Raw genomic sequence first — 16,199 nt, forward strand, 5'->3', positions numbered from 1 at the left:
TGCAGCAAAATAGTCAGTAATGCCGTGTCCCTGGGCAGCAAAACCTCTGCTTCTCCTTTCTTGTCCTGAAGTCGTCTTTATTAGCTCCCACTCCAGAAAATGTCTGCATTCCATTGTTTGTTTATAGTTTATACATTGGTGTTTGAGGATCTTAGATTCTCTGGAACTGGAGTTGCAGACAGTTGTGAGCCGCCATGTAGTTCCTGGGAACTGAACTCAGGACCTCTGGAAGAGCAGCCAGTGCTCTTGACAACTGAGCCATCTCTCCAGCCCCCAGCATTCCATTACCTTAAGGTGAGTTTTAGATCAGGAAGATACTTTGAGCAGGTCTCTAGATGCCCTTCTCTGACCTCCACATGCTTCACCCTGCCATATACCACATCCATATATGCACTATAAATAAATCCATAGAGATAGGAAATAAAAAGAGATTTCATGACAAGGGACCCATGAAGTCAAGGTCTGAACAGCCTTTGAAGCCCTACCCGGCTGTGTGTAGGGCAGCAATGCCTGGTCTTAGGAAACTGGATGGAATATTCTAGAAAGACTGTGTCAGAGACCCCTTCTGCATCCTTGTTGTTGGAAACAATCTGGTGTAGAAGATTCACAGTGTACGTGCATTCTCTCAGGGCCTGGACATTCTGGACCGAAGCTCCGAGCTGATTCACTCCGGAGAGCTAACCAAGATCACCAGGCAGGGCAAGACCCAGCAGCGAGTCTTCTTCCTGTTCGACCACCAGCTGGTGTCCTGCAAGAAGGACCTGCTGCGCAGGGACATGCTATACTACAAGGGCCGCATGGACATGGATGAGGTGGACATTGTGGATGTGGAGGATGGGCGGGACAAGGACTGGAACCTCAGCATGCGAAACGCCTTCAAGTTGGTCAGCAAAGCCACGGATGAGGTTCACCTGTTCTGCGCCAGAAAGCAGGAGGACAAGGCCAGGTGGCTGCAGGCCTATGCGGACGAGAGGCGGCGGGTGCAGGAAGACCAGCAGATGGGTGAGTCCCTCAGCCGCCTCCTCCACTGGCCTTTTCTGTCCAGTTGCTCCCTCAAGAGCTGAATCTGTGGACGGCACTGCAGGCGTGCGCTCTGTGTAATATTAGCAACGGGGACCCATAAAGTTCAAGGATGTGCTTACTGCCCGTATTCACACCTTACAGATGGAGCACTCTTTCTTCCATATGGCCCAGCTAGGTGTGGACACACACACGCACACAATTCTCTTTATTTCTTCACTTGCATATTTATTTATGCCGCATATGAGTAGTATATGCTGCGTGTGATATATTTGTTCCTGGTAGGGCGATCCATGTGGACGTCAGAGAAAGACATCTAGTGACCTGCTCTGTCACCCTCTGCCTTTTTCACTTGCAGAGGGTCTTACTGAACCTGGAGCTAGGCTAGGAGCCAGCAAGCCCAAGCCATCCTCCTGTCTCAGTTCAACATAGCACTGGGATTACAGATGCGCACATGAGCACACCAGCTTGTTACATGAGCGCTGGGGATTTGAACTCAGGACTGCATACTTATAGAACACACACTCTTTTCCACTCTCAAGAGGCCATCTCCCTAGCCCAGAATTGCCAGATAGTTATCAAGGCTTCCCCTTTATCAGCACTGTTGCAAAACACTGCCCATTCACCTCACTGTCTGGGTCAGTTCAGACACAGTTCCTCCTGTGCTTTTCCCCATTGTGGTAACCGCAGACTCTGTACCACATACCAGGGTGAGCTCGCGCTTCTGACGTCCTGATGTTCTGATGTCTACTTGTACAGGTAGACCATCTATAACCCCAAGATCAAAATCTCGAGCATCAATGAGGAAAATTCCACACCTGACATCATGTGAGGGACCCAGTCAAAAGTATATAGTTTGGAATTATAGGCTGTGTATAAATCAGATAAGGTATCTATGAAACAACTGAATCCTGTGTTTAGACTTTGGTCTCATCCCCAAGATACCTTATGTGTTGTGTATGTGAAAATATGAGGAAATCTAAAGAATGGTGTGCGCTGGTCCCACACATTTCAGAGAAGGGGAACTTGTACTTTGATTCGTCACCCCAACTTCTGCTGGCCTTTTTTTATTGCATGATCTTGTGAGAAGGAAGCTACCATGTGGCATTAACCAATACAGCGCCCACATTTCTGTGCCCAGGCTCCAGAGCCACCTACACAGATTGGGAAGGTGAGCAGCGGTGCCCAGAGACCAGGGGTGCACAGGGCTCAGATGGGTGAGAAACGTCTGGGTTGCCCAGATCTCAAGGACCATGTGTCTGGTCTAGCATCACCCACTGCTGCAGAGCCCAAGGGTTAAGGGTGGTCCCGATGTTTCCTGTACCAAGCCACCAGCTTCAGATGTGGCCTTAGATTCCATAGTTGGCCATAGAAAGTGTTCTGAGGCCCTGCGTTGAACTCCATCAGGCCATCTTGCCATTAAAAGTAAGAATTTCTTCAGAAACCACGAGAGCTCAGACCAGTGTGACAGTGTGACAGCACACAATGTTACAGCACACAACTCCCAGCCTCACACATGGGATCCGCTACTCTGTGTGCTGCCCTTTAGACCCCAGGACATCTGGACCCCGGCAGTCCCCATGCGTTGGCTGCCGACCGTCAGACCCTGTTGCAATAAGGCCTGAAGCCCTTCTCGGAAGTGTGCAGGTAGTTACTGAAACATGAAGTGGTGAGGTCACCGGCTCCCGCTTTACTGAGTCGTTCTGCACTGTCTGGTGTGGCTAGAAGTACTTGAGTTAGAGTGTCTGCACTCCTTCTCCTGAGGCCTCATGACAATGACAGAGGCGTCCTGAACTCTTTCAGTTTGTTAATCCTCTTGTGTCCTTTGCTCCGTGGGCTCCCGTGGCAGGCTTTCCTCATGGTCCTCCTGGAACAAAACACCAGTCTCTGTGTCTGAGTATGGGGTGGGAAGGAGACCCTTGCCAGTAAGGCAGACATCGAGTATGTCACTGCATAAAGGCAGGACAGCAGGGCCAGCCAAGGTAGAGTGAACCCAAGACAGAGGGGACAAAGGTCAATTGAAGCTGCAGAAGTAGAGTGTGACTCAGCTCTGCCATGGTGGAGCATTGCTCCTCACATCCCACTTTTGTGTCCCACCTTTTACCTCAGAAGAAGCAGCCACCTCAACCAGTGCGGTTGCTCCTCTGCTGTCTTGTCTCTCTCCAAAGCTGGTCTGTCCTCTTTCCTGATACAGCTCCTTTCACCTAGTTGGCCTACCACATGTTGACAGCATCTCCGTCCACTGCACAGCCAGGGTGCAGAGTCCCAGTCTGAGGCTTCAGGCAATTGAGAATCTCAACCCACAGGGTTCTTGGCACATGTCAGCAACACCCCTGAGCCCCTTTGCCTTGGGCTCTCTTCCCAGAGCATCATGCTTTAGGGTGACTCCCATTTGGACACTGACCTGGCAGTGTCTGTCTTGAGACACCAAGGGTCTGTGTGTCACAATTGTACCTCATATCACTCTCTAAAGTACCTGGGCTCAGAGGTTATAGTGGGGCACCCGGTGATACTTCTGGCACCCTTCCTTTTCCTCACCTCGCAGGGTTCTTTATTACGGTCTGTACAGAAGAGAATGCCGTAGCACTAGTATGTATTGTACACAGTCTACTCTGAAAAGGTTTTCCTGGGTTCTGAATGTAGCCTACATCTATTTCCAAATCCAGGAATGGAAATCTCAGAAAATCAGAAGAAACTCGCCATGTTGAACGCCCAGAAGGCAGGACATGGGAAATCTAAAGGTAAGGTTGGTGGAAGCTTTGCCTCCTTTCTGTGCTTCCTGTGATGACCTGGATGGAGTCTGTCCATACAGACAGAGTCTTTTTGCAGCTCTGAGTGGAGAGGAAAAGCCAGGACTGCCTAAGGAACGGATTCAAATGGACAGGCAGGTGGAGAGTCTCCTTCAGGTTCAGATCCAGGTGCATGAAATATCCCAGGTAGCAATAAAGGCCTTCAGGGCTCCTAGTCTGACCAATGCCCTCTGTTCGTCATGATCCTGGAGGATGATTCCCACTGGTACCCAGGGGTACCCACTGAGCCACCAGTCAAGTAACCCCTTGCATCCTTGATTTGAGGAAGAATCTCTAACACCCAAGTGCTTGCCAGCTACAAATAACTGCACCACATTCCAGCAAAGCGAGGTCTCGACGGTCAGAGCATTGGTAGATAAGAAGGCCCTGGGCTTTTTCTAGAGCACTTCCCCACTCTTGTCCATACGCCTTCATGGCCAGGCCACACTAAGGTCCTAGTGCTCACACACAGTGTCTCCCCAGGGTAGATAATGCCAATGAATGCTACCTCATTTATTCTTGTTGCTGCCACTCCTTATTAGAAATTAGGCCACTGAGGCAGAAAAATCAAAGAATTTCCCTCACATACTCGTGGTCAGTAAGTGTGGGGTAGCATTTGGGCCAAGGGAGAATGGCTTCAGGCCTCGGTTCAGAACACGTTACTACTTCCAGGCCACACCAGGAACCCAGTTCTGATTCTTTACTGATCTCTCTCCTGGTGGAAGTTGATCCACTCTCATCCTCTGGGCTTCCTTCTTGAGAGGTTTTGGGTAGGCTTCAGGACGTAACCCTTGCTAGCCCCACACAGGGTATCTGAATTCTTATTTTGTAGGGCAGTTATTAGACGTCCGTCCTCTTGATTCCTTGGAATTAGCTAAGTATTTTGAGTCCCAGTGTGGCTTTCTACTGACTAGTCTGTTCTTCTGTCCTTCCTGAGTTAGGCTACAACAGCTGCCCTGTGGCCCCACCCCACCAGAGCCTGCCACCCCTCCACCAGCGCCACATCACTGTGCCTACCAGCATCCCGCAGCAGCAGGTCTTCGCCTTGGCTGAGCCCAAGAGGAAGCCATCGCTGTTCTGGCACACCTTCCACAAACTCACCCCATTCCGGAAGTGAGCCTACCCAGGGGGCACCTCTGAGGTACTGTGAGGAGGAAGACCAGTTTTGTCTCTTCAGCGTGATGTCCAGGGATGGCTTCTTGCTCAGTGCTGAACACTTCATTTGGGGATCGATGAAGGGGAAAAGAAGTTGGACTCAGCTTTGACCTTGAGAGGCCCCGGCACCCTTGTGGAAGGGAGGAGGCCATGAAGCACTGCTCTGTCCCACACTGGAAGCCATACTCTCCAATGGCCATGATATAGGGACCAGGGCCTCTCTGCATGGAGACTGCTGACTCAGTTATCCCCTGTGAGTTTCCCACTGACAGTCACACTCCTGCTGCAGTTCCAGACGGTATCAGGAGCCTTTCAGTGCCTCAGGAGCAACTACATTAAGGACGGCTTCTGTGTTTGATCTTAAGAAGCTCACTGACCAGTTGGTAGGATGTTGGCAGCCATGGGATAACCTGGGGTCAGATCAGGCCCGGAAGAGACCAGGAAGGAGCTAGAGCCAATGGGGCAGGTGCCTACAGTTCTCTAAGGTGTAGCAGATGCCAGGCTAGAGTGTAGGTCTCACCCTGCGAGGTTCCTTATTCACAAGAGAGTCAGGAGGGAAGGCTGCTGCCACCTGACTTGTCCCTCCCACCTCTTCAAACAGAGGTGACGCCTTGCTCACCCCTCACTACCTAAGAACCTGCCACTCTCGGAAGTAAGGGTGACATGAACCGTTTAACTTTGGTAACCTGTGCAGCAGCAGCAGCCATTTGCATCACCAGTGGGATGATGAGGACACTGGCATCCACAGAGAAAACAAGGGGCGAAACTGTCCTGCTTCTTGGGGAAATGGAAACACCTCTGTCACACGACCCCAAAACAGTAGTACTGGAGGCTATGCCAGCTGGGGAATAGTCTTGATGGCTCCTTAGCTCTGAGAGAGCTGTCTCTTAAAGAGGACTACACAAACTGACACCCACAGAGAGGAACCTTTCTCTGTTGACACTGACTTGATGGAAATGCCTTTCCACTGATCTGAGGGAGACTGGCTCTGCATTTTAATCTACATAGTGGGCTGGTCAGGAGAGATCCTGCCGTGCAGCTCATGCGTTCCTTTTAGACAAACGTGTTCTTGTGTGCTGTTCTTGCAAGGTCCTCACCTCTCATCAGCTCTCCATTGAGACCAAACAAGTCTGCAGTGTTAGAGGTAAAGGTATTGGTCAGTCATTGCACAGTTCACCTTGTCTCCATATCTATGCCTGGAAAACAAATGACGTCACAGCAAATAACCTTGATCCTGGACTTCAGCTCTGCTGTGCACCCTGGCATGGTCATAGGCAGCACTACTAAGGACAGTAGTCAGTGGCCCCATAGCTGTGTCTGTGTGCTACAAAGTGGTTTAAGTGCACAGAGCATGCGCAGTGTGTGTGTGTGTGTGTGTGTGTGTGTGTGTGTGTGTGTGTGTGTGTGTGAGAGAGAGAGAGAGAGAGAGCGCTCAACTTCAACTGACAGGTTTGATTGGTTGGTTTGTGTTTGATTGTTTTTTTGTTTATTTGTTTATTCTCTAATAGAATGTAATTATATTTTAGAAACCACGCTAGTGTACTTTTCTCTGCTCCAGTGTGTACATGCAGCAGTTCCCACAGTTGTGTTGTTAATATGAAAATTGCTTTAAAGACGTGAGTAGCCACTGGTCCTGTTCATTTTCACTGAGGATTCCTCTTGAGTCAGAGCCTTGCTGCAGGCTCCGTTTGCTGTTACGGCTGACGACAGTGAAGAAGTAATAGCTTATGTTTGTGACCCATCCTAATATATTTCCCAGCTGCCCTAACTTCCAGTTCCCACCTACCTCCACAGACCTCCTAACAATCCCGGACATCAGGAAGTGTTTATATCGAGTCACATTCAAGACCTGGGCTGGCCCCAGGCGATTTTATACAGCACAAAAAGTGCTTGATCAAATGTCTGTCCCAGGTGACTCTTACTTGGGATTTCTGGGTGATTTTGAAAACTAATGTGTTTTTTAAAGATATAATAATAGTCTTTGACTTTGTAAAAAAAATCTATCTGTATAGCATTTTATTACCAAATACAGAAAGTGGAGGACCTTCAGCAATTTTTCATTTCAGTTCACCAAACTCCCTTCTTGCTTTAAGGCATGTGCTCTACTTTGGAAGGAAACAGAAACAACACAGAGCCTCCTGCCTGAATGGTGTCTGCCGCTCACGAACAACCTTCCCTCCCTCTCTCTCAATGGGCCAAAAATTATTGGTGATCTAAATTTTGGATGAATTTCGTTTGTCCTATTTTTAACATTCCACCATTTGCTGGCTCTGTTAACGTGATGGAGAGTGTACCTGGTTTAGATTGTACCTATAACATGTAGGCGCCATGTGGTAGGTGAAAACTGATCACAATACTTGACAGCCTAGAGAAAGAAAGAAAGTTCCAGGCTCTGTCCCCAAAAGGAAAGGAGAATGGCATGCAGCTAATCGGACGCTTAAGAGCCCTCGCTGCCGCCCCCACCTGTTCTGATCTTCCTTGTTGCATGGTAGATCGGCCTGTGCAGGTGAGAACCGGCCACCATCTGGCATGCCATTTCTACCCACCGTGCCTTTTACCATCCAATCTATTGAAGACGGATTCCGAATCCTACATTGCTGTTGTTACATGCAAAGCAAAAAAAACGTATTTAATTTGAAACCTGGTTCAAAGCTCAAGTATGGTGTTTTGTTTTGTTTTTTAAGCGCCAGTGCTCCAGCATCGCATGCATGTGGAGATCTGTAACTGGATTGCTGGTGTTTCTCAGGACAAGTCAGTCCTGCTTCCCAGCCAGAGTTTCCTGGAGCCAGGGCATGGCTTCTGCATGATGGCTTCATCACTAATAGGAAAAGCAGAAGTGTCCTCAGGCCAGTGCCAAGAAGTATAAGTCAATGTCTTTCAGCAGCTGACAGACAGGATGTTGGGCACAGTGTGCCCACACATTGTTTCTTCTCAGGATCCGGGGAAAGGGGCGTTTGAAAGATTTAGGACAAAGTAGGTAGAAACTTGTAGCCAGTCTTAGAGAGGGGAGAGAGAAACACCAGCTTGTATAATGTATGTAAGTTTGCTTAGCCACCTCGTGCACCCCATTATTGCCTTTACTGTTCTCCTAGGCATTGCCAATATAGAAAGTACTTTGAGCCGCTTCTGTTATATTTGGGATACTTACTGGTACCCACTGTGCGTGACTTGCCGATCTAGGCTGTGCTTTTGGTGATAACTAACCCATGCCGCGGTGCCATTGCCCGTGTAAGTCAAGGGCTGCTGTAGAGCCTGTGAGCTGGCTTTGACACTGAAACAGGACCTGTGTGCTAGATGTGCATTTTTGCTGAATGAAGGGTTTGTTCGTATTATTTTTAATACTATTGTTTGATTTCTTGTAAATGCTGTGAATCTCTATTTGTCATTTTGTATCTGTATATTAAAATTAATTTGCCAAGCTGGTTCTGGTGATCTCCATAGTAAAGTAAGATAAGACACACTATACAAAAAAGAGGCAGGCTGGGGCATGCGCAAAGCCCTAGGTCTGATTGCCAGCACTGCGTTAAACTGGGTGTGATAGCGCTTACCTCTAATTCCAGCGCTTGGGAGGTGGAGGTAGGAGGTTTTCTCTGGCTACAGTGAGAGGTTCGAAGTCAACCTAAGCCATATGAGACTGTCTCAAGAAAAGAACATTTTTAAAAAGGCAGCAAGTGCTGGAATTTACAGATCCTTTCTTGCCTTGAACTTGGTGCTTCTTCCTGAAGACTCATTCCTGGTGGCTGGGAGGGAATCACTGGGCAGGTGTTAGGGAAAGGCTCTGAAGGGAATAGAGAGAGGCCGCTGGACTTCCAAGGCCATTAGAATAGTAGATGAACCAGAGAGGGCAAGTGACCGCTGGGGAGGGTTTTGTTAGCCTTCTGCGGGAACTGCCCCTCACCTTATCCTCAAGGTCAAGCAGACCCTCTACCACTGAGTGACCACCCAGCCCTGGAAGGCTTAACCTATTGCAGATGTCTTGGAATATGGGTGACCAGGTTTCTATGCCTCGGGTGGTCAGAGCTACTGGCAAGGCCCTTCCTTCCTGGGAGGTAAGCCTGCAGCCTCAGCCTCCCTCACAGGAGGGGTAGGGGGAGGAGGGGGGGTGAATAAGAATTTCCTCCTCATTAGCAGGCTCAGAAAATCCCAGTAAACAAGCCATTGTTTGCTGTGACTAATCAGAACATGATTCCTCTGGGTTGCCAAGGCTGCCTCTTGCTTTCTGGTGTTTAATCCCAGCATCATCTCTCCACTTGGACCCTTGCTTACTCCTCCATGGGGGTCCTCAGGGCAAAAGAGTGACAACGACAGGACTGGGGACATAAGGGGTGGCCCAGGATGGCACCATGCACAGAAGGGAACATAAGGGGAAGAAATACTTTATTCTAGAGGACTTGAGAGGTGAAGCAATCAGTTTTAGTTGTCCGCTGTATGCACCGGTGAGACCATGTCCCCTTAGAGGAATGTGGCCAGGCGAACCCAATGATGTGCATCAGTAACACCAGAGATGTGAGGTAGGCACATGACAGCTCCTAGAATAGAGCCTTTGCCTTAACAAACATCCAGGCTCAGCTCCTAAGGGTTCTGTGGACAAGCACTCGGGGCTTACCTAGAGCAGAGCAGCGCCTCTGCTGGGTCAGAGCTGAGACTGGTGTCTGTGCAGCTGGATTTAGCAAATGACACTGGTGGCGTTTGGCATTCCCCAATGTGGCTGAAGAACTCAGGGCCAGCTGTGGCCAGATTGCCTACATAGGTTGTGGTGAAGAGAAATTTCAAATCTGAGGCAGAGGGAGGCCCAGGGAGAGAGCCTAGTAGGCTGCACAGTGATCCCAGCAGGCCTTGGGGTAAGGAAAGGGACTGGTGACCAAGTCATCATCTTATGAAAAGGAGTACCATAACTGAGGCAGAAGAGAAGTGTAGATGATGCACCAGTTAGTACCTGCTAACTCAGAGAGAGGGCAGGACTAGGAGTACAACTGGAGAGGATTTCCCATGGCCAGGATTACCACGGGAGCAGAAGGGCCTGTGGCATCCTGAAGCTAAGTAACCACAGAGGTCCCTCTAGCAACGGACTGCACTACCAACACATGAAGGGACTTGGAATCTTGGCTGAAGCAGTCAGACCTAAAGAAGCCAGACTGTGCTCAATGGGTGGCACCTAGTTTAATGGATGCTGCCAAATCCAGTCCCACCTCCTCTCGGGTACATTGCTGGAGCTGTCTGCTGGGCTGGGGAGTGAAGGTGGGGTGTGGTTAGCTCTACTAAGATGAGGGTTCCCCAGTACCTGTGTACCCCATCCCCAGATGGCCATAAGGCCGAACTCCTGCCCTTCTCAGAACAAAACTGCTCTTGGAACCACCGCACTTGTGCCTGCCTGTTTAGACGCTTTCTCAGGAGGAGCTGCAGAGCTGCAGAGCTGCAGAGCTCCTTGGTGGGCTGGAGGTGTGGGGAGGGATCGACAAAGTCCCCATCTACTCCATCCTGGTCTAAACTACACAGATCTTGGCGCTGCTAACTTGCCGCATCCTGTGCACCAAAAGCTGAAGCTGGGCGTTCCTGGAAGAGAAGAGTAATTGTCAGGTCCAGTGGGAGCCCCAGTTCCCCCCCAAAAGCAGCGGATAACCCCAAGATGACAGCGTTTGCTCAGCTCAGGCTGGAGTATCGGAGGAGCAGCGTTCCTCAGGAACCCGTGGTTCTACCTGGTGGGAAGGGCCCCTTCCCTTGGCATGCACTTGTGGTTGTGTATCCTTCAGTTCCTACCCACTTGTACCTGTTACGTATTTCAGATCCGCGCTAGTATCTTGTCTGACTTGCCTCCTCTGCTCTGTCAGGCTGTTCCACTTACCTACTCTCAGCTACTTGTCCTCCACAGAGCCAGCATAATTTTTCTATACCTGCTTTCCTAGCCCTGGCCATGGCCAGTGGGCTTCTTTTTCTTTCTGCTCTAGACTCTTCAGATGCCTCTGGCTGTTCCCCCTCTCACATCTGTAATAGGAACCTTTCTACCTCTGGGGCAGCCATTTCAGTGGTTTATTCACTGCGCCCCCACTTACAGCAGTGACCATGAGCAGAGATTCAAACAGACTTCCTGGGTCCCTTCTATGGAGGAGAGGAACCTTTTTCCCCCTGGTTTTTTGAAAGAGAGCCTCTCCGTGTAGCTGTCCTGGAACTTGCTCTGCAGACCAGACTGACCTCCAAGTCACAAAGGTCTACCTCCCCTGCTTCCCAAGTGCTGGAATTAAGGGTCTGTGCCACTACTGCCCAGGTTCTTTTTTTTTGTTTGTTTGTTTGTTTGGTTGGTTGGTTTTTTTTTTAGCTGAGGACTGAACCCAGGGTCTTGTGCTTGCTAGACAGGTGCTCTACCGCTGAGTTCAATAAATACCCAAACTGGAGAAGATAACCCTCTTTTACCATTTCATATACTTAAAGGACAGAGAAGGGTCACTGGGAGCGCCAGGCCTTATCTAGAGCTTTAGAAGTCACATGAACATACTACCCCCAAAAGCATACCTGAAGGCCTTCACCTCCTGATTACCAGTGCCCCAAGTAGTCTGCAGAAATATGAATGCCAATGGGAGGATTAACTGAATCATGGGTTGCCTGAGAGTCACAGGCAACAGTGACTGTCATCATTGAAAGTTCTACGTAAACAAAGGGATCCTAAAGGTCTGTGCTGCAAAGACCTACAGGTTCCAGTCACGGTCCTCCTCATTGTCATCTTTACATCTGTGGCCTCCATCACAATGGACTCAAGGCCAAGGAGAGAGCTGTTCACATTAAGGAAAGAAACCTGCAGCCCTGCACCCCTGCAGCGGGGATCTCTCCCACATTCCACCTGCTGGAACACCAGAAGTCCCCTCAGTCCATTTCAAAGGACAGAGAAGAAAAGGACAAGGTTTTTGACACCTAGGCTGCTGCTGGACCCCTGAGTTGCTGTGACTTTTGAAGCTAATCCAAGACATCTGTGCCTCTCCCCGTCCCCTCCCCTTCCTGCTATTTTGTACTTACGTTCACTGGGGAGTTCTATGGTAGGAAGGCTTGATTTTATTTACAGTGTGAGGGTTCCCTATTCCTCACAGTGCCTGTATCCAGCCTGCAACTCCAGGGTTAAGGTAAGTGCACTCAAGGACATACATACATACATACATACATACATACATACATACATACATGCATACATACATACATACATGCATACATATTCACATTCAGCTGAAGGCACCTGGGTTCTGAGGTGACCGTGCATGGTACAAAGCAGGGTAAGAACAGAGGTGGATGATCTGCTTCTAGAACTTTTTTTTCTAAACAACAAGCCAGGTGTGGTGGTTCCTGTAATAACACACCGGAGAGGCTGACATGGAGGCTTGGGCTACAGAGTAAGTTCTAGGGCAGACAGCCTGGGCTACAGTGTAAGACTCAAACAGATGCCCAGGCACACACGGGCACACATAGACATATACAGAATGAGGGACAGGAGAAAGGGAGGGAAAGAAGGAAGGGGGGGAGAGAGAGGGGTAGAGGGACAGAGAGGGAGAGAAAATAGTTAACAAGAGAGAAAAGTAGAGAATTTCATTTGCCAGAATTCCGCAATACTGGGCTGAGAGGAGGCATAAAAAACAAGATGAATCACAATAATAACAGACCTTTCTAGAAAAGCACATATATTGATTATCAGCTATACATTTTAATGGGTGTTTTAATACTTAAGTCTATGCTAATTTATATGGTCTACGGAAACAATATACGTTGAGGAAAAGTGCATACTGTAGTAACATTGTATTAAATGCATGAGAGAATTAAATAAACCCAACTTAGTGTGAGGGATGTCTTTCATTAGTCTTACACTCAAGCCGAGCCTCAGCAAAGACTGCTCACAAGCTGGCCTGGTGCAGCATTCCTGTCCCCAGCCCTTGGGATGTGGGGCAGGACCAGGAGTTCTAAGCTGGTCTGATCTGCATAGAAAGACCCTGACTGCAAAAAAGTAAGATTGTTTCCTTGATTTCTGTTAAATGTTAGTGTTTAGGGGCTGCATACGAATTATGAAGTGCTTGGGGAGGGGACATAAGGAATCTGGAATGTTTGAGAATATGTGACTGAAAATTAGAAAAAAATCAGGAGAGGCACCAAAACTGTTTTTTTTTTTCTCTTTAATGTGTGTGGGTGTTATGCCTGCACTGTATTACCACACCGGGAGCCAGGAAAGGCCATCTCATCATCTACAAGGGCTGTGAGAGTCTCTCCACCGCCCACCCCCCCCCAAGTGACTTTTCATGGAGAGGGTGGGAAATGAGGGGGAGCCCTGGTAAAGCTCAGAAGAATCAACCTGGAATCCACCAGTCGCTTCTGAGTCCAGGAGCAGCAGTGACCGTAGAGAACTCGGGTTGGCTCTAAGAAAACTCAGCTGCCTGAAGTGCGTCTGTGACTGAGGGAAGCAGCTGGGTTCCTCTTCCAGAAACACTTTCTGCAATCCATCATTCTCAGGAGCTTTCACCAGAGGGCGACACCATCCTTTGGATGGCAGTGTCTAGTTACAGAGGGGCTGGAGAGATAGCGCAGGGTTAAGGGTACCAGGAGGAGTAGAGTTCATTTCTCGGCACCCACATCTGGTGGCCTGTAACTCCAGCTCCAGGGATGTCTGATGCTCCAGCCTCAAAGGGTCTGTGTGTGTGTGTGTGTGTGTGTGTGTGTGTGTGTGTGTGTGTGTGTGAGAGAGAGAGAGAGAGAGAGAGAGAGAGAGAGAGAGAGAGAGAGAGAAGAGTCTGCATGCTTGTTGTATGGATACCCTCAGAGGCCTGAAAGAGGGCTCAGCTCTCCTGTAGCTGAAGCTAGAGGCAGTTGTGAGCCACCTACTGTGGGTGCTGAGAGCTGGATGCCAGTCCTCTACAAGAACAGCAAGTGAGCTTAGCTGCCGAGCCATCTCTCCAGCCTCGATTTTAGTTCTTTTTGTTTGGCGGGGTCTTTTGAGACAGGGTCCCATCTATACCCAAGCTGGCCTTGAACTCACCTTCCTTTTGCCTCCATGCATCTTTTACATACCTCACTGACTTACGTAACGTCCTCAGCACTTACATACTGGTCCACTTCCTAAGTCTATTCTCAGACGTCACATAATGTGCCCTTTTCCACCTTAATAGAAAACCCTGCAGTTCCCTTTGGCACACAGCTCCTTGCTGTATTAGGAATAACTACAGAGACAGTACCAATGGGTCAAAGAGATGGACACCTTGGGTTTTGCCATTACAAAGGCTCATGGGCATCTACATTGCTGCCTGTGGTACACAGGATCTGGGGCCTGATGGGTTGCACTAACCCATGTGTTCTTTGGTTGGGGGTTGGGGGGAGGGATGTTGCTTCTTAAATATTAAAAGCTGCCATCGCATCGTCCTTGCCTCCAACCCTCACTGCCCAGCCCGCTGCTCTGCACTCAATATCAGGGACTGGGGATGTAACTCTGAAACTATGGCCGGGTGAGCTTCTGAGTCCCATGACCTTGTATCAAACGCAGAGCCCCCTGCAGGACCTTGCATGCCGATCCTCTTACAGGGAGTAGTTTGCCTACAGATCTCCCCCTCTCGCCCAGATCTCAGCTCCAAGCTGAGGCTGAAGACAGATTAAAACGGAAACAAATACAAACAGGCAAGAACCCAAGTAAAAGGACCAGTGTCTACAGAGGAAAGCACTGAGAATGTGCTTCTCGCAAAACCAGATGGTGCGTGCGCGCAGGCCTGTGCCCCAACCTGCTTGTGTGCTCAGGAATGCACCACCACCACAGGCTCAAGTGCACTGGGAGTTAAAGCCAAGGACTCTTATGTGCGACACGAGTGCTCTAGCACTGAGCTGTAGCCACACCCCAAATGTGCATGTTTGGCATGTTGCTGCTAATGCCACGTAATTTTAGTACCTCTATGTGGTACTGGGATGGAACTCGGGGCTTCGTGTGCGAGGCAACTTTTCCACAGCTGAGTCACATCCTCTCAGCTTTAATGTTTTGTTGTTTTTAGTGCGGTAAAAATAGATACATAAATCCAAACGTACCAGGTTAACCATTTTAACCCGTATGACTGAATAGCAATAAATACAGTCACATCAGTCAGCAACCATCGCCACCATTGACCCGCAGAGGTTTCATCTTTCACTGAACAGCGCCCCCTCCCGTCAGCTACAGGCACCTGCTGTATTGCTTGCTCCACGATTTGGATCACTTTGCATACGCACCAGATCTGTCTTTCAGTCCCAGATTGTCACCACCTAATGTCCTGGAGGGGGCCGGGATTTTCTGCTTTTCTGGGATCCAATGACATTCCACTGTATGTATATACCACGTATTCTATAATCACTCATCCACTGATGTGCATATGGGTTGCTCCCCCTAGTGGCTGCCAGGAGCATTGCCGCCAGGAACCCGAAGCATGTTTTGTTCTCGTTTTTTTGTTATTCCCAGGAATAGAATTGCTGGGTCAGGTGGCAATTTTATATGTCAATTATTTTATGTGACAATTATTATTTTAGGGTGATTTTTCATGTATACTGTGATCAAGTTTAGTCTTTACATTAGCCGCATGGGATAAGAAAACATTTTTTACGTGGCTTAAAAAAGTGGCTTGCTCAAATTGAAACAATAGACACAAGAGTCTCCTGACCTCAAAACTTGTCTTCCACACCCACTGACCATTAAAACCGGTCCCAACCACGTGTTACCACCCGAGAACAATGTCCCTTTCTCTTCTTTCTTTTTCTTTCTTCTTTTGCAACAATAGGGTCTCACTGCATAGCAGTACACTGTGCTGACCCGGAACTTGTGACTTTTTTCTCAGCCTTCTGAGTGCTGGGATTAGTTAGGTGCCATCGTGCCAGGCGTGTGGCAAGCTCCTTCTAGTCCAGCTTGGTCAGCGACCTGGTCTCTGGTTTTTTCCTGCCCTGCCTGTCTGACACAGTGCGATCTGGTTCAGGCCTTTGTCGTGGCAGAGAGAGGAGGCCATGTCACTCCTCAACACCTCTGCCCAGAGACCAAGGCCTGTCCCACTGCAGAAAGGAGAGGCCGTGTTCATGCCCAGCAACTACACCTGCACCCAGCGGCCATGCCCCTTCCGGTTTCTGTTTCCCTCTTTCAGTCCAGACCGTGTCGTCTGACCATGAGGATTTGGTGGCTTCTACTGGTTATGGACGCAGGGAGCGTATTCTCCCAGGACACCTGCCGGCAAGGGCACTCTGGCATCCCTGGGACTCCAGGTCACAATG

At 49.2% G+C, this 16,199-nt stretch overlaps 2 protein-coding genes across 4 annotated transcripts in view; both read left to right on the plus strand.

Annotated features, from left to right (window-relative positions):
• The window catches only part of Spata13 (spermatogenesis associated 13), a 129,294-nt gene extending 120,912 nt beyond the window's left edge, over nt 1-8,382 (plus strand). For all 3 annotated transcript variants that reach the window (NM_001431427.1, NM_001431428.1, NM_001431429.1), the window contains 3 exon segments: nt 630-1,002; nt 3,687-3,761; nt 4,751-8,382. In NM_001431427.1, the coding sequence (NP_001418356.1) occupies nt 630-1,002; nt 3,687-3,761; nt 4,751-4,926 (624 nt within the window). In that variant the 3' untranslated portion in view covers nt 4,927-8,382.
• A 3,654-nt stretch (nt 8,383-12,036) lies between these two features.
• The window catches only part of C1qtnf9 (C1q and TNF related 9), an 11,816-nt gene continuing 7,653 nt past the window's right edge, over nt 12,037-16,199 (plus strand). Inside the window, 2 exon segments of the mRNA NM_001191891.2 lie at nt 12,037-12,073; nt 16,073-16,199. The exon segment at nt 16,073-16,199 is cut by the window's right edge and continues 54 nt beyond it. Coding sequence (NP_001178820.1) covers nt 16,094-16,199 — 106 coding nt within the window. The 5' untranslated portion in view covers nt 12,037-12,073; nt 16,073-16,093.

Source organism: Rattus norvegicus, chromosome 15 (genome assembly GCF_021556685.1).
Source record: "Rattus norvegicus strain SHRSP/BbbUtx chromosome 15, alternate assembly SHRSP_T2T, whole genome shotgun sequence".
Taxonomy (NCBI): domain Eukaryota; kingdom Metazoa; phylum Chordata; class Mammalia; order Rodentia; family Muridae; genus Rattus; species Rattus norvegicus.